This window comes from Schistocerca piceifrons, chromosome 1 (genome assembly GCF_021461385.2).
Source record: "Schistocerca piceifrons isolate TAMUIC-IGC-003096 chromosome 1, iqSchPice1.1, whole genome shotgun sequence".
Lineage (NCBI taxonomy): Eukaryota > Metazoa > Arthropoda > Insecta > Orthoptera > Acrididae > Schistocerca > Schistocerca piceifrons.
In genome coordinates, this window is record NC_060138.1 from 358,600,089 (window position 1) to 358,626,258 (window position 26,170).

Here is a 26,170-nt window from a genome sequence, read left to right on the forward strand (position 1 = left end):
AGCAGTTACTGTATCAGTGCACAGGTGTAATACATTGACAATATTTCGCTTTACTTGCCCCCACATGATGCACTTGATGAAGAGGCCCTAACTGACACTATTACACAGCTCCCCCACCCCTTCATCCTGTATGGTGATTTTAATGCACACAATGTTCTTTGGGGCTCTGGAACTATCTGCCCCAGAGGTAGAGCAATTGAGAGGCTTCTAGTGTCATCATACACCTACTTGCTAAAAGCGGTACCGAGCACTCACTTCTGCACAGCAACTGGGTTGTTCTCTGCCATTGATCTCTCGCTTTGCTCTCAACCTCTTGCTCACACTGCTCAATGGGAAGTGGTTGATGACTTGCACAGAAGTGATCATTTCCTGATCAGGATTCACCTGCCAGATTGGGTGGAACCTGAAAGGAAATTACCGTGATGAGTGCTTGGTAGAGCTGACTGGACACTTTGTAGCCAGTTGGCCCAGTTCAAATGTGGTGCGAATGTCAAGGCATGGGTGGCTCATATACCAAAATGACCCCCCCCATGCTGCTGCAACATCCATTCCACAATCCATGGGACAACAGAAGAGGCAGTCTGTCCCTTCGCGGAGTGCCGAATGCCATCTGCAATCAGGACCAGGCATGCGGCTCTGCGTAGGTTCAAGTGTCGGTCAACTGCAGAGAATCTTGCATCCTTTTGGGTGGCGAGTGCAAAGTGTCACCGAATTATTCAGGAGAGGAAGAAGAGGTTGTGGCAATAGTTCCTGAGCAAGAGTTCCGTTTTGTGAGAGACCATCAGGAGAATTTCTGGGAGAGGATGCAGGTGCCCCACGGCTGCCGTAATGAGGAACAACACTCTCCAAACCAATCTGTGAGACATTGCCCAGAATATGGCAGCGTATTTTGCCACAGTTATTGCAACAGATAGTCAGGATCCAGGTTTCCAGTGCCATAGAGTGATTGCTGAGAGGTGTAGTTTGGACTTCCAATCCACTTCTGATGAAGATTACAACTGCTCATTTTCCATGTGGGAGCTGGATTCTGCATTGTCTGTGGCTCTTGGCACATGTGCTGATCATGACAGGACCCATTACAGTATGGTGCAGCACCTCACAAGGTGAAACAAAGATATCCTCCTTGCACGTTTTAATGCCATTTGAGTGTCAGAACACTTCCCTGACTTGTGGCGTGAGGCAATTTTAATTCCTCTTTTAAAACCTGGGAAGGACTGTACATGCTCAAGTAGTTATCATAGCATTGTCCTCGCTAGCTGCATGGGGAAGACTTGGAGCAGATGGTCAACCACTGCCTTACCGGGATCATAGAATCCAGGCAACTCCTTAGTCAATTTCAGTGTGGGTTCAGGAGGTATCACTCCACCTTTGATAACCTCGCTCTCCTGGAGGCAGCTATACAACAGGTTTTCGTATGCCGGCATCACCTTCTGGGTATTTTTTTTACACCGAGAAGGCCTACAATATTATTTGGAGGCATCTTATCCTGGAGCAGTTTTACGAATGGAGTTTTTGTGGTTGTCTTTCTATTTTTATTCAGTCCTTCCTCTCGCCATGATCTTTTAGATACTGAGTTGGTGATGTCCTGTCTGATCACTTTGAGCAGAAGAAAAGTGACCCTCAATGTAGCATTTTAAGTGTGACTGTCTTTGCCATAGCTATTAATAGCATTACACCCATATTGAAAAGTCCTGTCCAGTGTTCATTGTTTGTGGATGATTTCTCTATGTTTTTCTCTTTCTCAAGCCTCACAACGACAACACGTCAGTTGCAACAAACTCTTCAGTGTTTGGATGAATGGCCGCAGAAGAGTGATTTTAAGTTTCCCACCAAGAAGTCTGTGTGCTCTTTTTAACCATTCTCGTTCCATTTTAAACTTTCCTTAGTTGAGGATAAGGGCCACTGTCCTTACTTTTAAAGACACAGTGAGGTTTCTGGGCTTCATATTTGGCTCTAAGCTTACATGGTTACCACTTCTTAAGGACCTGAAGAAACGGTCAGTTAAGGCTTTAAGTATTTTAAAATGTCTTAGCCAGAGTACATGGGGAGCAGACAGGACTTGTCTGCTCTGCTTTTACAGGGCATTTGTGTGATCTTTGCTTGATTATGGGTGCAAGGTGTGTGGGTCTGTGAGACTCTTATTTAAAAATGTTAGATGTGGTGCACCATGAAGGGATTTGGTTGGCCACTGGGGTGTTAAGAACAAGCCCCATACCAAGCCTCTGTGCAGAGGCTGGTGAACTGCCACTTCACGTCCGGCGACAGCTACTTACAGTATGCCAAGCATATAAAACACTGTCCACACCCCCACACACCTGCCTACCATACTGTTGCTCAGCCTCCACTGGAAAGACTTTCGTAACCAGCAACAGGCAACGAGGCCCTGTGGGATTCGTGCACAGAATTGCCTTCTAGAGATGTGTGTGGCCAATCTTCATGTTTTACATTATGGTGAGAGCAGATTTCCACCTTGGCTTCTCCAAAGGCCAAGACTTATTTTAGACTTGACGAATTTTAAGAAAGACCGTACATCAGATTTTACATTTCAATCTCTGTTTTTTAACATTGTTGATGTGCATCACAGTTTCACAGTAGTGTACACTGATGGCTCCAAACAAGGGAATTCCCTTGTCTGCTCTGTTGTGTTTCCCAGCCATGTCACCAGTATTTGCCTTACTGACGAGTACACTGTTTTCTCAGCAGAGCTCTACACGATCCTTAAGGCACTGGAGCAGATGCATCGTATGGGCATACTGTTCCTATTTGCTCCAATTATCTTAGTGCCTTACAATTATTGCCCAGCTAAGGAGTTGGTCTGGCTGATATATGACCAACTGTACTTGCTACAAGGGCAGGGTAAGCAGGTGTAATTCTGCTGGGTGCCAGGTCATGTAGGGATATGGGCAAATGAACAGGCGGATTGGGCTGCCAAGGAGGTCTGCAGAGGACAGGATGTGGCACTGTGTCCTATTCCCTTGCAGACTGTCACTTCTGCACTACACAGCAAGTGCATGCAGGTTGTGGGATGAGGAATGGCTGGTGGTGAAGTCAACACCCCAACTGTGGCGTTTCTCCTTCCAGTTGCTCAGGCTAGATGAAGTGACCCTCATGTGTCTTAGAATTGGGCGCTGCCCTCTCACGCATAGCTTTTTACTACGGCAAGAGGCTCCCCCATTTTGCAAGTTTGTGGTGTGCACATCTCTATCCACCATGTTTTAACGGAGTGCATTTTATATTGTGATGCAGAAGCAAATATTGGTGGGGATCTGCCCTCTATTTTAGCTGATGATGAGACAAGTGTGAATAAGGTTTTAAAGTTTTGTGATGTGTCTGGACTCTGGCGTAAACTTTTAGGTTGGGCATTTTAGTGTGTTGCAGAGTGACTGGCTTCTCCTTTTTTATTCTTGTGGTCAGCCAACCATGTCCATCTGCTATATTGTTTTAGCTCCTTATACCACTTCCTTCCTGTGTCATTAATGTTTTACTACTGACGCAATACTTCGTTCTGTGGTTCTGTGTGGGTATGCACAGTTTCCCAACTTTTGTTACCTGTGTTTTACGTGCTGTTTTATCTTCCTGCTTTGTGTATTTTACTGACGCTCGTCTTAATATGTTTTTAGCGGGGGCTAAAGACCTTGCTTTTGTGTGCCCATACAAACATGTTCATATCATGAAAGACAATTATGCAGACTCACTGTCTGACTCTCTCTCTTACTGCCTCTCGTTGCTCATGTGCCACTTCCTCTCATATAAAACTAAACAATTGAGTACATTGTTAAATGTAAGATTTACAAAATAACAATTAAAAGTCGTCAGACGATAGAAAGTTACTTACATCAAAAAATGGGCCACACATTGCCTTACATGTTCTGATATTCACTTTGGAAAAGTCTGCTTAATTTCTTATACCATTTCAATAAATTTTACAGTACAAAATGTAGTTACATTTTAGTTAGTTATAAACACAGCACTTTGAATAACATATTGTTAACAGTATTTTTGGTTTGCTTGCATGTGGAGCTATCATTTTAAATAGCTTTTCAGGAATAGGAGGAATAGGAGGAAAATAAATTTTCAAGGTTATGTGGTGCAGCGTGGCTGCACATTTCATATCATGAAATTTCTAAGTTGGATTATTAGCAAAAGGTTTATTCCCCATAGTTGTTAATATAAATCGGTTAGCACATTAATGTGAAATATAATCTGAGATACTAAACTCATTTGTGCTAATTTCTTAAAGGGCAGTTTACTACTGTAACTGGGTATAGACATAACAATATAAAGTCCAGAAAGTTAAAAATTCGTGATAAAATGACCTCCTCAGAGAATATTGACACGAGGAAGGAATTTCAGATAGGGATGGGAGAGTAGTTCCATTTCAATATCCCCCGAAGAGGTTTCCCTAACGGAAGGTTAGTGAAATGCTCTTCTACAATCCTGAAGGTGGAATGTAGACAATTTGGAAAAGGATTACAAGCCAGTACCCAGAGGTAAACTATCTAATGTGGATGTAAATACCAGAAATAGTGAGATACAGGTGGTGTGAAGCACTTAAACATTAAGTCATTAAATTATATAACAAAAATCATTGGTAATACATGTAACACCCAAAACATATGAAATTATGAAGGTATAGCATTAATAGTGTGTAATACTTCAGATACAAACAATTTGAAATATAAAAATTAAAGTGGTATGAGGTATCAGTTACAACAAAGCATCCTAAATACATATATGAGATACTCCCAAGGTGTGAATCAAAACCAGTTCAAAACCATATAATATAGGATTCCTTTCTAAGTAATACAAGATACATTTTTACATTCATCTTGAAATTTCATTTTTCCATGTAAGTTGTTTCTTCTGGTGGGATCTCCACCCTCTACAGTCCAACGTGGCACTTCGGGTAACATTGTCTTTTCAGTACTCGACAATCTATAGTATCCAGCATCATAAGTAACGATTTGTGTAATCTCACGTATAAGGAATGTGTAAAACTGTACAAGCAAATACCACATTAGCAAGGGACCTTGAGTTTGCCACATGCATGATGCACAAAGAGTGAACATCTCATATAGTGATGAAATCTCACAGTCACTATATAAATAAATGAGTAATCAACTCAAATATCACTTCACTGTTCTCCAATTAACAAATTTCAATCTTTCAGTGCACTTATCACTCAGTTCAGTAAGGCAAATGTGTAGATTTGTGTGAGAAGAATGTGGTATGATGCACAAAGAGTGCACATCACCCTGAGGATGCAAGTTATTTCTTTACGACAACCAAAGCGTTATTGTATTGGCTAGTAGTCCTTTCAGTAATCATCTGCAACTCTCTCTCTCCACAACCTGTCTTCTACAAATAGGAACTGAATGGTTTTATAAAGAAAGGCTGGAGGTCTTTAAGCCTGAACTTACATGCATATTTCTTAACTCTACCTTGTTTCTCAGTAAATAGATCTTTATGGAATCTCAACACTTCTTCCAGTTCTGACTTCCCATCTCCAGTAAGTTGTCAGCTTCTTTCATCTTGTCAGTAACAAGTTTATCAAAACCCCTATCAGTTGTATCATTACTTGACAGATAATCATCATATATGTAGCCTCTTTCTACCCCAATTACAAAACCATATATTTTATTACCAGATGTGTCACCAGCTTTTAAGTGTAATGTAGTACCACCCGAAAAATGTGTGTTGGCGTTAGAAAAAATTACTCAGATCTTTACGCAGTTGTTTTTCAATATCCAATCCATGCCTAGCAATATCTCCCATTGAGATCTCTGACCACCAAGCATCCTTGCTCAAAAACTGCATTTTCAACATGTAATGTGATTAAAGCCTGTTTGTTTCCAATTTTACTAAACCTATCTGTAGGACCTTTAATCCCAACACTCATTATGGGAAATTCAGTGTACTCAGAACTCTGCTTAACTCTATCCCCGAAGTTTTTAGAAATAATAGAAATTGCGCTACCTGTGTCAATCAAACAATAACCACACCAATCTCCAACTGTGATTTTGATGTATGGACTACCACATAAATCCTGCTATTTGTTAATATTAGTTTCTCTAAGCAAATAACTCTCTATATCTTCAAAATATAAAGCTTTCTGCAAATGGTTCTCATTATCATTAGATAGCTACATAGGACAATGTGGTAGCTGTGTGCTTGCGTCATGAATAACTTCTAGTGCTTGATTGGACTTACAGATTGGACTTGAATAGATGTAGTCATTAGTGCTGCAAGTAAAAACTGCCTGAAAATGATCAGCAAACTGACTATCTGAGCTGAAATTTTACTCGTCCTCACCAACATCTCTGAAATGTTCAATAATCCTCGTATTTACCTCACAATATTGTGTTCTATGTTCTGGCATTCGCACAAAATATCACCAATGTCGATTGGAACAAGTTGACTCTCCTGAGCCTTACCACTGGTCAGGTCATGATCAATTACTTCAGCATAAACCATACTGTCCAGCTCTTCTATATTAAGTGTATCAGCTTCAGCTTCAACTGCTAAATCATTAGTGGTGACACCATTCATTAGTGCTCACGCCATTCACCTGGGTGTCACACACTTCCACCAGTACTGACCCAGCATAAGCGTCCCCATCCTCATCACAGTTAGTCACTAAAGTCTCCTGCTCACAGGGTACATTAAAATATCAATACCAAAGAAATTACTGTGAACATCTACATCTTCCACAGAACATCCAGAGTTAAACAGTTTTACTAAACTCCTTCTTCAAGTTCATAAGGTTACACAGTACATTTCTTACCACTGTACATCTCTTTAATTATAATATCCCAAAACTTACTTTCAAAATTATTTGCTTTAACAGGATGGTCACATACACACTCATAATCACACTCCTCTTGATCTGAATTTTTCACTGCCTGGTCATGAAATTATTTACCTCCTCCACCTGACAAACACCAAGTGAAGGTATTTAAAAAGTTTTCCTGTTTCTGGTTACTATAATTTCTGTTCTGAATATTACCATTACCACTCCTGTTACTATTATTACAGTTAGTACTGTTATTATAAGTATTACGTTTACTTTTGTTACAGTTTTGTCTATTTTGCTGATTATTACAGTCGACACAGTTGAATAAGTAATAGTGAGTAAAAGACATTTAGAGCCAGTAACTATATTTGCACTTCCAGGTAAAATACATTGAACACAACAACCAAGGAATATTGTATTAAACACATAAAACTCAGAGTGTACAATAGCACCTTAGAGGTCTGTTATATTTCACATGATGCACTTTGCTGCCATCTCACACGAAATATATTGTTCACACAGTTCCAGCACACCCCTTTAACATATATTTTGTGGTTTGCCTTCACAAGATACAGCAAATAACCCCACTATCTTTTCAGACTTCTCTTTGTCCAAGGGTTTTGTCAGAAGGTCAGCCAACATGTCTTCTGTGCGCAGGTAGTCCACGTCGATGTTCTGTTGCTCTATCTGGTCACAAATAAAATGGTGCCTTATATCAATATGTTTTGTCCTAGCACTAGTGACATCAGTTTTAGCTATGTCAATAGTTCCTTTATTGTCACAGAAGATCATTGTAAGTTCCACGATGAAATTGGGTTCACATATTAGTGTTCTTAGCCACAATGCTTCCTGTGTGGTGTGAGATACAACCATATACTTGGTCTCTATGATACTCAATGTAACAGTTTTTTGCTTTTGACAGCACCATCAAATGAACAAATGAAGCGCCCCCCCCCCCCCCCCCCCCCCCCTTTCTGTGAATTTAAAGCAGCAGCCAGTAGTAGAGTGCCTATCTCCCAATTCACTCCCCCAGTGAGCATCGCTGTAGCCTTCTAGTTTTGCATTACCTTCTCTACGGTATCTTAAATTGTGGTTTGAAGTTCCTCTTAGATACTAGAATATCCTTTCCAATGTGTTTCCTTTGGGTCTTTGCAAAATCTGCTCACTGTGTTGGTGGTGAAAACAATATCAGGTCGTGACATTTGAGACAAATATAACAGACTCGCTACTGCTTCTAAATATGGAACATTTTTATCACATTCCACAAGTGTCTCATTTATATTTAACTTCACTCCTACTTCCATTGGAGTAGTTATGGGTTTACAATCACTCATGCTAAATTTCTTTGAGTTTTTTTCTGTATATGATGATTGATTTGTGCTCAGATCTTGTCTCTCTTCACCCTTAGTGATCTGCATACCTAAATAACGTTTAACTTTTTCCAAATCATGCACCTTAAACTTGGTTTGAAGCTGTTTCTTAAACATACTCAATTGGCTTTCATTTTCAGTCAGGATAAAAAAGTCGTCCACCCATATTGCCATTATTATTATTATTATTATTATTATTATTATTCCTTCTCTTCCCTCTTTATAGTATATACAGGGCTCTGCCTTAAAGTGCTTTGTATTCACATTCATTAGAATTTTATGTGGACATCGATTCCAGCAATGCCCACTCCATTTAAGTCCATAAATACATTTTCGCAAATGCCAAATCTTTTCCCTTTCCAGTCTGGTTTTCATGACTTATCTTGGTGAAATGAAATATGTCTTCTCCTCCAATTTCCCATTTAAATGTGCTGTTCTTGCATCCATATGATGAATTGTTAAATTTCGTTTTGCTGCCAAGGCTAAAAGATATCTCAATGAGGCATACTTGACTACAGGTGAAAAAGCTTCTTTCTAATCTACCCCTTTTTTTCCAGATATCCTTTTATTACAAGTCATGCTTTATATCTAGGTGATGAATTTTCGGGCTCTTCGAAGTGAATATCCATGGTTTCTTATCTGATGGCGTATATACCCATTCAAAGATTTCGTTCTGAGATAAACATTCCAATTCCCTCTCCATCACTTCTTTCCATTTTTGATAGTTCGGGCCACACATTGCTTCTTCTGCTGTTGCTGGCTCATTATTAAAAGACTGGGCTGCATACATCTCAAAATCCGGATATTCTTTTGGTTTTGGTATGCGAGAAGAGTGCCTTACATTGTTCTCTTCATTTTATTCGTCCTCAAACTCATGGTCATCATAAATAGTCTCCATTTGCCTTTGACTGTCATCTTCCTGTTCTTCATTTTCTCCTCCTTCACATAATGTTTCATTCTTGGAACTAGGTACAATTAATTTAGTGGTCTTGCCCTCTTCAGAGTCCTTTCTATTTTCAAAGAATACTACATATCTGCTTGTAACTATCCTTTTATTCAATGGATCCATTAATCAATAGCCCTTTGAATTCTAACAATAGCATACAAAAATATACTATTTAGCTTTTGGGTCCCATTTTCCTCTCAGCTGTTTTGGAATGTGCACCATTACATCATGCCCAAAAACCCTTTATTGCTTAGGTCAGGTTTCCTTCCTACCTATATCTCATAGGAGGATCTATTCCGTTATGCTTTTGTAGGTGATCTATTGTTCAAATCTACAGCTGTTAATACCACCTCTGCCCAAAAATCTTTTGATAATCCAGCATCTGTTGTCATGCTCCTGTTGTCATGCCCGTTTCTTTTCCCACAATGGTCCTATTAGCCCTCTCAGCAACCCCATTTTGAGATGGGCTGCACTTTATGGTAGTTTGATGCCTGATTCCCATTTTTGCCAGAAGTGTCTTCAATTTCTGGTTAATATATTCTCTCCCATTATCAGACCTGATGATCTTAATCTTCTTTCCCATCCACCTTTCAACCGTATGATATTCCTCAAAAGTGTCACTTTGTATTTGGAACTTAGAAAATAAACATGAGTACATCATGAATAATCATCAGTAAACATAATAAAATAATAACTCCCACCTATGGATTTGCGCTCCATTGGGCCACATACGTCTGTATGGATTAAGTGTAAGACCTCTGCAAATTTACTTTTACTAGTCTTGAAAGGTAGCCTCACTTGTTTTCCTTCCATGCATATCTCACAAGGGTACTTGGATACACTATAATTCTGTATTCCCTTTACCATATCCCTTGTTAAAGACATACTCTTTCTATTTAGTTGTCCAAGTCGGCGGTGCCATAAAAAACCTTCCACTGAGTTTACTGAATGACTAACACTTCTATGTTTACTGTCAATGGTATCTAACTTAAAAATACCCCTTTCGTTACTTGCTGCAGTTCTCACTTCACCATTTTCATTCATTACTCTTGCTCTGTGCATGACAAAAGTGACTGTATTTCCCTTCTTGACAATTTCCTCTACAGACAGTATGTTAGTCGCAACATTTTTGACATAATGATCATCATGTGCCATAACCATATTGGGTTCACGGTTTACACTCACATGTAGGTCTAGTTTCCCAGCCAAATGATATTGGAGCTTGCTGCCATCAGTAGTAGATATTTCCATATGAGTCTTATCTTTAACATCATAAAGAAGAGATTTGTGTTTAACAATATGCGTGGATGCACCTGAGTCTAAAATCCATTCCAGTTGTCAGTTACCTACATCTCCAAAAGAATAAAAACATGAGAGTGCCTTACCTTTATTATTGGTCCCTCTCTCTGGACTATCAGCAACATAGCCTCTTTTGCTGCGTGTCTGACCTTGGGTTTACTTTTTCTCTGCATGGAGATGCAATATGTGCCTTTTTCTGGCATCTATAGCACTTCACTGTTTTCTTCATTTTGTTTTTTGAATAAAGAGCAGATGCAGTTTCCTTGTCAAATACATGACAGCTTGAAGTACTCTTTACACCCTGTACGATTTTCATTTTAACACTATTGTCTGTGATTGGTATACCTGAGCTTTCCAGCCCCATAATCATAGGCGCATACCTTTTGGGCAGTCCTGCCAACAGTGGTGTCCCTATCCATTCATCAGCGATGTCAAACCCAATGTTTCTCAGTCGGTTGAACGTGGCTATTATTTTGTTGATGTGTTCGCCTACGCTCTTGCATTTGTCCAGCTGAGTAGTATCCTGAGTAATAATCCTACTTTCCTTGTAAGACTTCCATCTTCAAATGAACTTCATAATTTGTCCCAGACTCCTTTCGTTGTTGCAGCTTTTTCAACGTGAAAACATAATTCACTGAGTCAGCCAGTAATATTAACTTTGATTTTGATTTCCTATCCTTACTTGAATAAGTCTGACCTGTGAGTTTCATTGTCCTGTCCACCACATCCCATAGGTCATCCAAATGTAAATAAGCTTCTACTGCAAATTTCCACGTTGCATAATTTTCGTGACTCCTAAGTCTTTCAATCTGCAGAATTTGTGCCACACTTCTTTTAACAGTATCTTTGTTCTTAATGTAAAGAATAATACAAAAGAGTTGTGTTCGTCTTGCAAGGATAACTCGTACTTCACGCAAGGGCACTACTGGTACTTGGAACTTTTCCAATACTTTCTCACTACTATATTATGGATATACTTATTCCAGATATATCACTGGGGCTGTAACCTATTAGAGTTCACACAGTTGAATGAGTAATAATGAGTAAAAGACATTTAGCGCCATTAACTATATTTGCACTTCCTGGTAAAATACATTCAACGCAGTGAAAACATTGAACCAGTGGTGGAAAATAACCACAAAAACAGTCGTATTGATATTGTTAAATGTGATTTGCAAACCAAAAAAAGTGTTATGAGTCTTTCAGATCCCCTTCATGAAGCTTTACACAATGAATATTCCATATTTGCAAAAGTTAAACCTGGAGCTACATTAAATGCTGTAGTGAAGAATTTATCAGAAACAAACAATCTGAAAAAAGATGACCATGTTGTAGTCGTTGGTGGTGCCAACGATTTTTACAAAAATGAGAGCAGGTCAGCACTCACAGTTTACAGGAAGTTATTGCCAAAACTGGACAACACAAATGTTACCCTAATAAACCTACCAGTGCGACATGATGTCCCGCAGTGGTCGTGTGTTAATTCAGAAATTGAGCACAACTAAAACTAAATCATGTGCACTTGCTAGACATAAGCAAACTGAAACATGAAGAAAATACCAGGCACAGACTTCACTTAAACAGAAATGGAAAGCTCAGGTTAGTGAACCAGATAATGGAACATTGTCAGGAGCTGCACAAAACCACAGACCCAATCATCTTAGATTATAATCAACAAGTTGTTTTAGGCTCAATTTCAAGCAACATGATTTTACTGAACTAAACCCCTTGGATTGGAAAGAACCCTGTTCACATTCCAAAGAAACTGACTTGGAAGTGAGTAAATTGTCATTACAGTGCAGTGTTAACGACTTGTGTAATAATTGGATTCAGAAAACCGTGTCACAAAGTGTTGTAAAATATCATGCATCTAAATGTGCAGTATCTTAGGCATAAACTCAATTTGCTGCAAGTATTTGTGGATGTGAATTCACCAAACCTGTTAGCAATTACAGAACATGGACTAAAAGACAATGAAATTGAGTATTACAAATTAGGTGGTTATGTGTTAGCAGATAGTTACTGCAGGCAACAACACAAAGGGGGTGGGGTGGCAATATTTGTAAATGAACATCTTCCATTTAAGAAAATCTCATTTGTTGAACAATACTGCAAAGAAGGAACAATTGAAATGGCTGTTGTTGTGGTCCAAAAATAACACATCTATTAAACTCATATAGTCTCACAAATATATTGAACTCTGACACTACAGTAACAGAGTCAAGCTCCAGTAAGATAGATTATGTAATAATCAACAAAAATGTAAAAGACAGTGTTAACTTTGAAAGTGTTGATTTCCGTTACTCAGATCGCTACTGTCAAGAGTATTTAAGGTTTGTTGTACCAACAGCAACTAAGATAATTGAGAAGAAGCGGATCCTGAATAGCACCAACATCAGTGCCTTCAAAATTAAGTTAGCAGAGGAGAAATATATATGATCTTGACTGTTTATATAAGGAAACAAAGCTACATATATTTCAGAAAAGTACAATCAAGCGAAAAAACTTTTAAGACAGACCTTTTCCACTTGAGGAAACAGATAAATAATGATGCAATAGTGTGTTCAGCCAGCATAGGTGAGGCATCCTGGAGACTAATCAATAAACATTGTAAAGCCACCAGCAAGGGACAGAGTGAACCAGTTAGCATTAGACATGAGGGCCATCTGGTGAAAGATCCAAATGAAGAATGTAATTCATTCAATAAGTATTTTCTCTCTCTTTTTGACCAACCAGCCCCTATTATAGATCTACAGGCTGGCACACCAAATGATGTCATGGATGATATAGAGCTCGGATTTATGAAGGTGAATCAACAGGAAATATTTAACACAATACAAAAGCTAAAGAAAAAGCAGTCAGCTGGATGGGATGGTATCTCAAGTGTGGTGTTAAGGAAATGTGCCAATGAAATAAATAAACTCCTTACCTATTTTATCAACTATAGTATTAATGTAAACATATACCCAAATGCCTTAAAAATAAGTGTAATTCAATATTTAACACAATAAAAAAGCTAAAGAACAAGCATTCAGCTGAATGGGGTGGTATCTCAAATGTTGTGTTAAGGAAATGTACCAATGAAATAACTAAACCCCTTACCTACCTTATCAACTATAGTATTAATGTAAACATATACCCAAATGCCTTAAAAATAAGTGTAATTCAGCCAATCCATAAGAAGGGAAGTAAAGTAGTAGTTTCAAATTATAGACCGATTCACTAATCCCTAACTTCAGTAAAATATTTGAAACAGTTATCGTATCACAACTCAACATTTTTCTCAAGACACAAAATGCTTACCGAGTCGCAGCATGGTTTTAGAAAAGACCTAAGCACAGCCACTGCTGTTACCGGTTTCTTCCATGAAGTATATAGCAATATAGAAAGGGGTCTGGACTTAGCCGGAATATTCCTTGACCTGAGCAAAGCTTTTGACTTGGTCAACCATGAGCTTCTCTTTAAAAAACTGCGAGCATACAATATCAGTGTTGCATCAGTGAAACTTCTATCTACCTATCTGGTGAATCGGAAGCAGTGTACCAAACTTATACATCAAATTGACAATAAGATCTTAACTTTTAAATCCACAAGTGAAAAAGTGACATAGGGAGTCCTTCAAGGCTCAATTCTTGGGCCTTTCCTCTTTTTAGCATATACTCCCCGTTAACTCGCACATTGTAAATTATGCTGGTGACACATCAGTGTTATTTCATGGTAAAGATTGTGAGGAACTGAAATTTTCAGCAAGTAATGGGGTACTAGAATTAAGTTCATATTTTCATGCACAGGGATTAAAGGTCGATGTAAATAAATCCCATATGCTAATATTTACAACTGGCAGCTCACACCACTCTTGCATAAATGAGGTATGCAGCATAGGGGTCCATCTGGACTCAAACCTCCGGTGGATTAACCACATTAATGCTGTATGTCAAAAAGTCAGCAATGGGCTGAATATTCTTAGCCAACTGCCCAAAATGGTGCCCACCCACATGCTTAAAACTGTGTATTATGGGGCAATCTCTCCCCATCTTAGCTACTGTACAGAAATATGAGGTCGCTCTGCAGACATTCACCTTAACAGAGTACTATTGCTACAATACATCGACTAGGCTGTAAGGACTCTTGCCGTGATGTTTTCAGACAACACAAGTACTTCACCATATACTCTTTGTATCTTTATAAATTAATTACTTTTTTTGCCTCACAGAAAACTGAAGCAACTAAATGTAGTGATATACATGACCACAACACCAGGTCCAAAGAGAATTACTAACAACAAAGAATAAGATTAAAAATGACAGACCAGAGCCCATATACTACTGGTCTAATATAGTATAATAAACTGCCAAGAGTCCATGAAAAACAGTAATAAAAAGCAATTCAAATCAAAACTAAAAGAATTCTTAATTGAAGTGTGTCTGTTCACACAATGAATTTTAAATGGTTAAGTTTAAGAGCTATAAAATAAATTATAAAAAATAATTGGGTGTATTAATATGTGTAAGATGTAATGTATTTTGACAAAAATCAATTTACTGTTTAATTACTACCTGTAAGGCTGAGATCTAAATGTATTTTATGTTTGTAACTGCTCTTGACATTTGCAAAAGCCATCATATTGATAATTCCATGCAAAAAATCTAAATAAATAAATAAACAACCAAGTAACATTACTGCAATCAAGGCACCTATGAGCTCTCATTGGTAGGGGTCTTTTCAAGGCGTCAATAAGGTAAACAAATGGTTTGTTCAGATGAGCAAGCTTACATAATTGTTTGTCACAAAATTCTCACATCAAGAGATTACTGGTCTGTACCTACTACTGTTCAAAAATGCTCTTTCGATGCCCACCCGTTTGCTTTCAGACCAGAATTTATTCAAAAAAATCTGCTCGAAGTCATTAAATATTATGTTTGGCTTTACATTTTGATTAGCCCATGACAACACTTCATCATCAAGAAAACGTTTGGGTAGTTCGATTTTCACAGAATCAGGCAAGTTCAGAGGAAAACTATCTTTACATTGCCATAGCTAGTCCACTGGGTGTATTTTAAGATCCCCAGGGAAGTATTTATGAGGTAAGTCTCAATTTTACTGTTAACACTGGTAGTATGGTTACTAATTTGATCATTATTTAGTTTTAGTTTCTGTTTGATGAACTCAATTTCCTGCTCTATATATTCATGCATAATTTTTTATTCAGAGTTCCTTTTACCTACCTCACTAGGAATAACATCTTCAACATTCTGCACACACACCCATATGTTATCAACATTATTGTTTATTGTTTGGATTTCTAAGGCCGTCAGTTCACGTTATTGATTAAGTTTTGAGAGTTTACTACTTGTTTCTGCATAGCCTGAATTTTCCTTTCAATTGCCTTAACAGTGTCATTTAGATTAACAATACTCTTTTTTAGGTCCTGGTTTTGGCTTGTAAGTTCATTCTTTAAACCATTATTCTGACTTTTAAACTTGTGATCCAAGAGTTGAGACAATCTTTCTAATAAACCTGAGGCCTGAGAGAAAATCCTAAGAAATGTGATATCTGAGATGACTGTCACAGGTGCTGAAGATTGAAGGCATTGAGTATATGAAACCACTCCAGTTGTATCAAGAGTTTCCATGCTTGCCGTATTTGAAGATAATATTGGACACACAACATGAAAACTAACCTACCTAACCAATTATCATTACATGCAAGTTCACAATTATCCTACCTATTGACAGCCACAAGACAAAAGAAAGTTGAAAAAATAATAGTCTGAATAAAAGTAATTTTAAAATTTCAAAATTGTACTCATCTTAAATGTGGTCCAATGACAAGTTGCCACATCACACTTTCTGTCTCGCCCTAACTGATGTCCAATAATTAACTGTGACATGTAACAATCTAACTCCGAAATATAGTGCAAAAATTAGTACTTAGACTTGCACATATCTCAGCTCGGCGGCACCGTATTAAAATGCCACACTTAAGTGTGGCCAAAAATGGGCCGGCGAAATCTAGCAGCTTGATGAGCTTGGAAAATGGAACATTGGTGGAAAAAGTCCACAGTGTCAGGCAAGGGAGGAAACTGCTAGGGAGGCTAAGCTTGATGGGCCTGACAGGCAGAATATTTGTGGACAAAGTCCATGATTTTGGAGTCAGTATTGGGTTAGAACATGTGTTGTCATGCCAAACTTTTTATCTGGGACGCATCCCAGTGGGCAGCATTCAGCTGGCACAGCATTCATGTCTGAAGAGGGGGAATGGATCAAAACACGGCAGTGATTCTCATCTGAGACCCACTACAGAACCCCTTGATTCAGGTGCACTTGATTCCAGTGTGACCATTAGGGATGAAAATTGAGGCCACCCGTGTTTCACAAAGTGAGTGAGGTGATGTAACATTGGGTGCTTGCAGGTGGTTGTTGTAATGTCGTGTAATGTTACGGGGAAGCTGAATTGGCTGAAGACAATTTTAAGTCTAGCTGGAAACATACTAACTGCTGTTGGTCAAAAGCTGGGGCAGGGCCCTGGGGAAAAGGGGCAGCACAGCCACATTAGTGTGTAATGTTGCTGACCGCTAGTGGGTAGAATAGTAAAAATCGAACAAGTACAGCGTTGGAAGTGATGGGTGATCTGGTCTGGTAAGTGATACTCAAGACTAAATGTGGTGAGGAACAGTCAGTTGTCTGTGACAACATAACATTTCTGTCCAGTATTTCTATCTGTAAAGGAAGAATTTAAATTTCTGATATGCGAGATGATAGTGAGAGCCTCTCATCTTCTGTTGGTTTGAGTCCATTGGCTGAGAGTTTTAACCCCAAATATATCAAGGCAGTTGCATGAAAGAACATGTGTGCAGCTTGCTGCCAGCTTCTGGAATGAGAGTTCAGAGTTGCACTGCGGTCATCTAGAATCACACTTGTAACAAAGATATCATATAAGTATCCAGAACAGTATGGAATACCTTGTAGTAACTGATGTGGGCAACAATGGAATATGGCAGGGCTGATGAGATACTGAAAGGTATCCAGTTATTACAGTAGAGGCAGTATAGCTTATCGAGTACTAGGTAAGCTTGTGATGCTGCATCCAAGGGAATGTGACAATTTGCCTCTCTGTTTTACTGAAAAAAAAAAATATTGTGGCCTTATTTGAAGAGATTCATCTGGGGTTGGTAAGGGGTAAGTTTCCACTCCAGCTTATGCCTGTATTACTGTGTTCAGACTAAGCGCCTGCAACTCTCGCTTCCCATGAAGCAGACCGGTACAGCGGGCCCCGGACCGAGCAGGGGTCAGCCTGGCCGGTCGTCCCGGAAACACAGACGCTTCCCAGAGACCACCAGGAGGCGTCCATGGCGCCGCAAGTCGCTACAGCCATGGACCTCTTTCCTTTCGCTCGACACGTGACTGAAAATAGAGCCAGCCATATCCATGCGCCAAGCAGTATTTAGGTTGGCGCAGGAGCCTAGAGAGGCAGTTCATGCCGAGCGAGCCCACTGGTGTCATCGTAGCCGCCGCGCCATCGTCCACCGCCGCCAGTGTACCAAAGCCATCCTCGCAGGGCCTCTACTTGTCCTCAGACTCAGGTGACGGCAACGTGGACTCCGCGCTGCTCTTCACAAGATGCCCGGGGCTTGGTTTGGTGAAGTTGTCTGGTTACTACAGACGGTTTACGTTTGGAAGAATCTCTGATTTAGTTATTGGTAGTCTTGGAGGATCAGTCCTACCTCACGAATATTGTTTTGTAAATTTTGAAGAAAGACTTTAGTTTAAATAAAACCGCTATAACTCACACTCTGAGATTTTCCTATCTGCAGACAGTGGATATATTATGTATCATCACCTTAAAGCCAATATACCACCTGAAAAAGTGCCATTGGGCAGGTACGGGAGAGTAGACAAGTCCTCCCTGCTTTTATTTTAGAGCCTTCATTCAGTCTTGGATAGTGACGCGACTGGAACAGGAAAGAGAGGTAATGACAGTGGCACGTAAAGTGTCCTGTGCCACACACCGTTGGGTGGCTTGCGGAGTATAAATGCAGCTGTAAATGTAGACTATACCTGCATGATCTTCCTACCTAAAGACTTTGTATTCTGTTCATCATGGGAGAATTAGAATGATGAGAGAAGTCTTCAGGACAAGTTACACACATAGCCTTTGCGCTGAGGCTAAAGAATTCAACATTTGGCAGAAATTGATCATGGTGTGTGTGTGTGTGTGTGTGTGTGTGTGTGTGTGTGTGTGTGTGTGTATAAATTGCTTGGGATTAGAGCAAAGGAGCAATGTGCTGCACTTGTTGAGGTAAACACACGGTTGGAGCAAATATCCTCCCTAGTTACTAGTGAGGTCAAGTATGTTTTTAAATTTTGTTTTAGTACAAGGAATCTGTTACATCAGATTTTATTTTTCAATAAACCTTTTAAATGAACACTGAAATTAAGGAGCTATTTACACAACTGGTCCAAGCTGTAGTCTCCCCTGACACTGTCTTGTCTCATGCAGAGCTCTATGAGGTGCAGACAGTAAATAATTTTTTAATCAGCTCTGATTTTATATGTGCTCAAGGGACCATTTGGCATATATGGGGGCACAATACATACAAAGGCACCATTCACTTAATATGACCGCAGGTAAATGAAGTAGTCTTCTGGTAGGTACCAGGACATCTGAGACTCCAAGGAAATGTCTAAACCAGCATGGCAGCTAGGGACAATTGCAATGAAAATAATGTATCAACACATGTGGTTCTTTCTTATTCAACTATATGTTTAAACATTCACTCATAATAAAGTGCTGATTTCCGATTGCAGTAATTTGAATTGTCATTAATGATTTTTATTGTCATTAGTTCAGTGTAAAAGAGGGACTGATGGGGAATGCTTGATCTTGAAATAGCATTTATAGAACAGTCAGTGTAGGCACTGGCATATGTTGGAAAGTTTGGTTCTTGGTGCAGGTAGGGCTCCTACAGGCAGCCTCCCTTCTCCTCATAGATGTTGCTGGACAGTTTCCTCACGAGCTGCACCTCAAGATTATTGCTTCCATAGAAAGACTGTGTTTGTCTAAATGCATACATTCACACTCAAAAAGAACATTGATAACCATGCTGTTGAGTGCCATAAAACCACCACCACCACCAGTCTCTCACAACAGCAATATTTTTCTCCCTAAGCTCAATTAGGCACTTGACCTTCCTACTGGCTACATAGTTTTACTTTAGTGCACATTTCACCATAACTGGATTGGCAGATCTTGGAAACTGTGTGGCAAAATCAGCAATCATAGGTAGAGTTTGGCTTTGTTATTCAGGCTAGCTGTGCTGCAGTTAATCACCTTTGTTCTTTAAACAGCATGCCAAGTAGAATAAGTAGATGGTTGTAGTGTCTCATGCAAACCACCTACAGATCCACGGCGTTAGTATTCACTGCCATATATGAAGTGTTATCCATGGGTTGTGATTCTTTTGTTGGTAGAAATTCAGGAGCGAATTTGAGCCAACACAGAAAGCAGCAGTACTCCCATGCAAGTGCACTAAAACATGAGAAAAACGCTGGAATATGAGATATTCACCAAGATTGGTTATGACTTTAGGGCTCTGATGCTAAGTTACCTGTACTGTCTAAGGACCTACCAGCATGACAACTAAGTTTAGCCATACTGTGGTTATTGACGAACCATTATTTTTGTGCACACTGTCATTTTTGTAAAATACTCTTTACCATGCAACGTTGGGACTTTTCTGGTACCGTACCACTCAAACACTATTTGAAATGTTTCACCATTAATCTAAGAAGACCCATCAGTTCCGCCAAAGTCCTTTATTAGAATTCCACGATTTCCCACAGTATTAGATCTGCATGCTTGGACTATTCTGTCAGTTCTCATGAACTAGATGGTGCCTAATTGTTGCTCACTCCTTATGTTTATGTCCCACTTAAACCTGCATTCTGATGTTTCCCTTTGTGTACCACATTCAAAACTCCTACCCCATTTCTTTTTTTCTGAAATGCCAGGATACTTATAACTTGACCTTGTCATGTTCTCTACATTCTGTATGTTTTCCCAAAATGTACACATATTTGAAAATTTTTATGTTGCTTTACATTCACATTTGGTTAAACTACATATTTATTTCTTCTTACATTTTTCTTTCAGAAATCATTTAAAAGGGATGCATACTACAACTGGTGCATGTACACGCATTTAGTACTGAAAGTGCGAGGTGATGGACGTACTTATATTTTAAACTTATCTACTGCTGGGTACTATGACATAATGTGGAATGACATGTACACATATGTCTTACACACTCGTGGTGGCCCATATTGGCAGCTTACAAAGGTATCATAATTTATTGAATCACTCACGGCTCTGTGGTTTGCTTTATTTTTCATAGTTCTTCAAGTAGCCTTAATTAATTGAACACTAGTGTTATTTTGTGGCACTGCGATTAGTTTCTTTCTTTGGTATTGAAATTATTCTTTGTTTTCTACTGTCTCAGTTGCATTGCTGTTATGGTGAGTACTAGTTTTAGTTTAACAATACCTTCTTCAGGTCTATAATAGAATAATATAAACTAAAAGACATATTTACCTATTCAGCATAAATGACAGTTGATAGCAAATACAACAAATACCTATGTAGCTGTCTTGACAACCAGACATACAAATATCACTGACAGAGTAAACTCCAGTATAACATGTAACAGCCCATGAAGTATTGAATATAATTAAGTGTTTATTTGGTCTTGTTTGGATATTGGCTGCAAGGTAAATAGATCAGAATGGCCAAAATATTAAAACATTATAGATTTGATATACCGTGAAGGCATCAACTAGACTACAAAGAGATTATAGGACACGTCCCACAGGCAGCTTATGTTTTGAGGCAGGAGAGCCACCATTACCTATTCTGAGAAGACTCTTATGCCAAAGCAGCATACAAGATTTGGTAACAGTGATGAGCTTTCTTCCTACCACTAATACCTGTGCAACATTGGAGCAGGAGATGCTTGTGAACTGGCCATGTCACCGTGTTTGGAACCAGAGTGGATCAGATGTAGGAATGTTATTGTTAAGGTAGCCAAGTTGTATGTATAATAACACTATCAGTTGAAGATTTTTTTAAATGCAATTTAGAGTTTGGCTCAGTAAATGACACACCCCAGTAGAACATGAGGTACAGGCTGTTCAAGAATTTGGAGTGAAAAATGCCAGAATAAATGTATAAGCAGAGGAGGCAGAGTATGGTGATAGGAAAAGATTATTGTGATTGCAACTGAGGAGGTTAGCGAGAGAAGGACTGTAGCCTGAAACATGTACTTTCAAGGTTAAAATCTTAAGAAAAAGGAAGGAAGATTAAAGCTTAACGTCCCGGCGACAACGAGATCTTCAGAGATTGGCTAAAGTCTTATAGACGTTGGCAAAAAATGATACCAGATTGGAGTGCAGTGCTACAGTGGTGAAGACATCTTACAGACTTTGCCAAAAATGATGCCAGATTGTTGGAGTGAAGTGCTACAGTGGTGAAGACATCTTACAGACTTTGCCAAAAATGATGCCAGATTGGAGTGAGGTGCTACAGTGGTAGACTACAAAGAGATTATAGGACACGTCCCACAGGCAGCTTATGTTTTGAGGCAGGAGAGCCACCATTACCTGTTCTGAGAAGACTCTTATGCCAAAGCAGCATACAAGATTTGGTAACAGTGATGAGTTTTCTTCCTACCACTAATACCTGGGCAACATTGGAGCAGGAGATGGCAGGAAGATGGCAGTTCAAATTTTCATCTGCATAGCCTAAGTTAGGTTTTCTGTGGTTTCTCTAAATGAATTAAAGCAAATACCAGGGTGATTCCTTTGAGAAAGAAACTGCTGATTTCTTTTCCCATTCTTCCCCAACCTGATCTTGTGCTCTACATATAATGACCTTCTTGCTGCCAGAAAATAAAACTCCAGTGTGTGTGTGTGTGTGTGTGTGTGTGTGTGTGTGTGTGTGTGTGTGTGTGTGTGTGCGCGCGCTTGAAAAAATATATGAGAATGACGTTTTGAATCTACACAAGCATGTTTGCAAAAGGAATAAACATACAGTGTAATAGAATTCATTATAGCTAAAAGAAAATAGTGTAAAGAGAGGAGCAACAGGTGACACAGGAGAGAGAAAATATACGAAAACGGTAAGAGAATTGGGGAAAAGTCAGAAATTAAACAAATAAAAATTATGATATGACAGTAATGAACAGAATGAGACAAAATAGGTGTGCAAGAAAGCAGTGGAGGTATTTATATTAGAAGAAACTAAGAAGGGAAAGAAGCAAATGCATAGGACAACAGCAAAGAGAAAAGGCAGCTTGGAGAAATAATATCAAACAAAGAACATTATATAGTTGTAACATATTTAGATATTCTCATTTGTTTTATTGCAAGATGTATTGGACAGTCGCCCAGAACACACTCAGTGCCAAAATCAGATCTGCACTATGCCCACAGAAAGTAGGAAGTACTGTCATTAATTTAGAAAGGCCAGAAAAAAATGAAGAGGTGGTGTCACAGAAAACTGCATATGAAGAAGCATTATCTGAAAGAAGAAAAAAGAAGTTTTTTTTATGAAAATGTTTAAGTACATTAAAGAGAAAAGTAAATTGGTACCAAAAGTATAAAAATGTGACACAGAGTTACATAGATGACAACAGACTGCCAACAGAGAAAATAAAAGCAACAGTGGTTAAAATCTGTCTGATGAAAATGGTCATAAAATGAAACTACAATTAAATATAGATTGTTTAATAAGTTAAAGGTAGAGATGTCCAGCAGGTGGTTCTCTGTTTGTAATATAATGTGCTGTGTAAGCTCTTTGGGGAGAATTTTGTCTGTGGAAATTTTATTTTGAATGCACTGGCTTGCTAGATTACAGAACACTTCTAAAATAATTTAGGAAATTATTAAATTTTGATAAGAAACTTTTACAATTCCTACTTTATTAAAACAAATTATTGGAGAAATGGATGTTGTTAGAGAAATAAATCCTATTGCAAACCATTTTTTTGTAAAAGAAAGTGTCATTAAATAAATTATTAATTGTTCAACAAATTATTTTCTTAAGTTTTTATTTATTTGTTTTTCAGATACCTTTTTCAAAGTTCATTCTTGCAAGCAAAGGACGTCTGCAAGACAAGCAATGCCCTATTCCACTGGACAAAGTTACAAATGTGGGAATATCTCTTGGAGACAAAATTAATGGTCCTTTCAGTTTGGAATTGGATTATATAGGTTTGGAGTTCGACCCATCACACACAGAAGAATTTGCTTATGAAATGTATCAAACTCCTAAATTTCTTGTAGGTTCATAATAGGTGTTTTTTCAATAAAAAAAATTTAAATGTGTGCAACCTTTGGCCTTTGTGTCAGTGTGTCCGCAGCTTGTGGTCTCACGGTTGTGTTCTCGCTTCCCGAGCACGGGGTCCAGGGTGCGATTCCCAGCGGGGTAAGGGATTTTCACCTACCTCAAGATGACTGGGTGTTTGTGTTGTCATCATCATTTCATTATCATTCATGAAAGTGGCGAGATTGGACTGAGCAAAGGTTGGGAATTTGCACGGGTGCTGATAACCGTGCAGTTGAGTGCCTCACAAACCAATCATCATCCTCATTGTGTCTGTGTAGAAAATATTGTGCTGTGTTGTACCTTGTTCAAAAACAAATTGAGGTATTCATGTACTCAAGGCAAATGAAAAAAAAAAGACACTAAATAAGAAACCGTTGACAATTTTACCGAGTTTAGCAGTACTGCCGAAGTAAATTAATCACTATTTCCAAAACTTTGTTGAAAAAATCTACAATTTTATATATGTCACATAATGAACAATATAGTAACACAAAAAGTACATCAAATCAATGAGGTAAAGGATTGAACACACACAGTGTTTTCTATCAGTGGAACAATGAATGAAAAACTGCATATAATAAATAATTCAAGTAGTTTAGACACATTGTTGTATATTTTAATGATGGTTTCCTGTACAAAAGAACTTTCTTAAAAATAAGTAGAACAAAAAAAATTGTCTTCATATCTACAGTGCCATATTCCACAAATCTGATTGATTCACAAACTACCTTTAAAAATTCATATCACAGTGCTTCAGTTAGATATGAGCAAGTATTCCTTAGCACAAAGATCAACAAAACTCACAATAATATGTGCTCTCTCCACAGTTAAAGTTCTTCAGAATACATAGAGGAATTTGCTTGTACCTTGATATTGCTTTATTACACAAAAACATAGCCCTTACTCAAGAGCAAAGATTCATTACAAATCCTCTGAAATGTTTAGAGATACAATTACCAGTCTTCTCTTGTAGCTCAACGTTAGCATTAATGTTAAACTGAACATCTTCAGTATTTATAAGAGTTTAATTTCATTTTTTTGTTCTAAAATATTTGTATGTATCTTGAGAAATAATGTAACTGATTGCAGAAGCAGCTGTTGTGCCTGCAGTTAGGTACCTGAAATAAAATTAAAATCTTATTAGTTTCTCTAGGTTATTAGCTTAAAACAATTCAGTACCAAATCTGTACAGAGCAATACATCTGTGAAGGGATGAAAGCGATGGAAACAATGATTGAAAACAGCTATGGCAGTAATTTTTGAACAGATGTAAATCTGCAGTTATAATGCCAGAACCAGCATATGCAGGGAGGTTGTGGTGACAAAGTTTATTGGCCCCCCAACATTTGCATGGTCTGCCATTTAACTGCTGTGAATTGTTAGTGAGGTGGACAATGTGATTGGATGGTCAAAACATATCACTAAAATGGTGAGAGTTTGATGACATATGTTTGGAAATTACTTTAACATACTGTGTAACCAGACAATGCAATTCAAATATGTTGGGCTAAAGAGACTGCTGCAATTCCCCACACATCATAAACGTTTTTGACTTCTCTATGCTGCTTCTGCTTATAAGACAAAGGAGGAAATCGGATTCCATTGGTTTCAGAAACACTGTCATAGATTTTGCAACCACATTCTTCAAGAAGCCTCAGTTACGGAATTCACAATGTGACTGTAATTTCTATGGGCAGTGACAGGAATGTCTTAAGTGATATCAGCAGTTGGCGATCACACAAACATGTCACATGCCTTGGAATAACTGACACATCAGAGAAGGTTTACCAATGATCATCTTAGTTACAAACTTTAGACTGAGCTACCACTAGCTTTCAAGAACTCCAGAGATGGAAACTTGTTCTCAAAAATATTCCCACAACCTGCAATCCTATTAAGCTTAACAAAGCCCCCCTCCCCCCTTTCCATTCATTTTGTGCTGGTTGGTAGGGTCCAAATGGCCTGCACAGAGTATCAGGCACTGGAGTCCCTTGAATTATAATGTAGAATGTCCTTGGCAACAAAGTACTGGGTGCTCCCAAGGCGAGCACTTCTTCTGTGCCCACTTTTAAACTGGCTGAACACAAGAATCAAACATGCCATTCGCTGAACTGTGTACAAAACTGTGACTTTCGTAGAGCATGAAGCAGGTTCTAATGAAGCAAACAGGAATCTCCTCCTGAAGTTTATTGTCAAAACCATTGACGCTGAAGCGCACCTTGTCACTTGTTGATATGTTGTTCACTTGGGCATCATTTTCTTCAAGAATCTTGAGCACATTTTCAGAGAATTGGATTCATAGTTGATACTCACGTGGAGTAAGAGATAGTTTTGTAAGATTTTCCTATTTTAGAGAAATGTAGGAAAATCTTACAAAACTGA

General features: G+C 38.6%; 2 protein-coding genes across 2 annotated transcripts in view; one reads left to right on the forward strand and one right to left on the reverse strand.

Annotated features, from left to right (window-relative positions):
- The window catches only part of LOC124784976 (complex I intermediate-associated protein 30, mitochondrial), a 48,663-nt gene extending 24,508 nt beyond the window's left edge, over positions 1-24,155 (forward strand). Inside the window, exons 3-4 of the mRNA XM_047254142.1 lie at positions 20,561-20,746; positions 23,529-24,155. Of these exons, the coding sequence (XP_047110098.1) occupies positions 20,561-20,746; positions 23,529-23,753 (411 nt within the window). The 3' untranslated portion in view covers positions 23,754-24,155. The remainder of the gene's footprint in view (positions 1-20,560; positions 20,747-23,528) is intronic.
- Positions 24,156-24,381: 226 nt separating this feature from the next.
- The window catches only part of LOC124784960 (probable cardiolipin synthase (CMP-forming)), a 98,860-nt gene continuing 97,071 nt past the window's right edge, over positions 24,382-26,170 (reverse strand). Inside the window, 1 exon segment of the mRNA XM_047254141.1 lies at positions 24,382-24,906. Coding sequence (XP_047110097.1) covers positions 24,819-24,906 — 88 coding nt within the window. The 3' untranslated portion in view covers positions 24,382-24,818.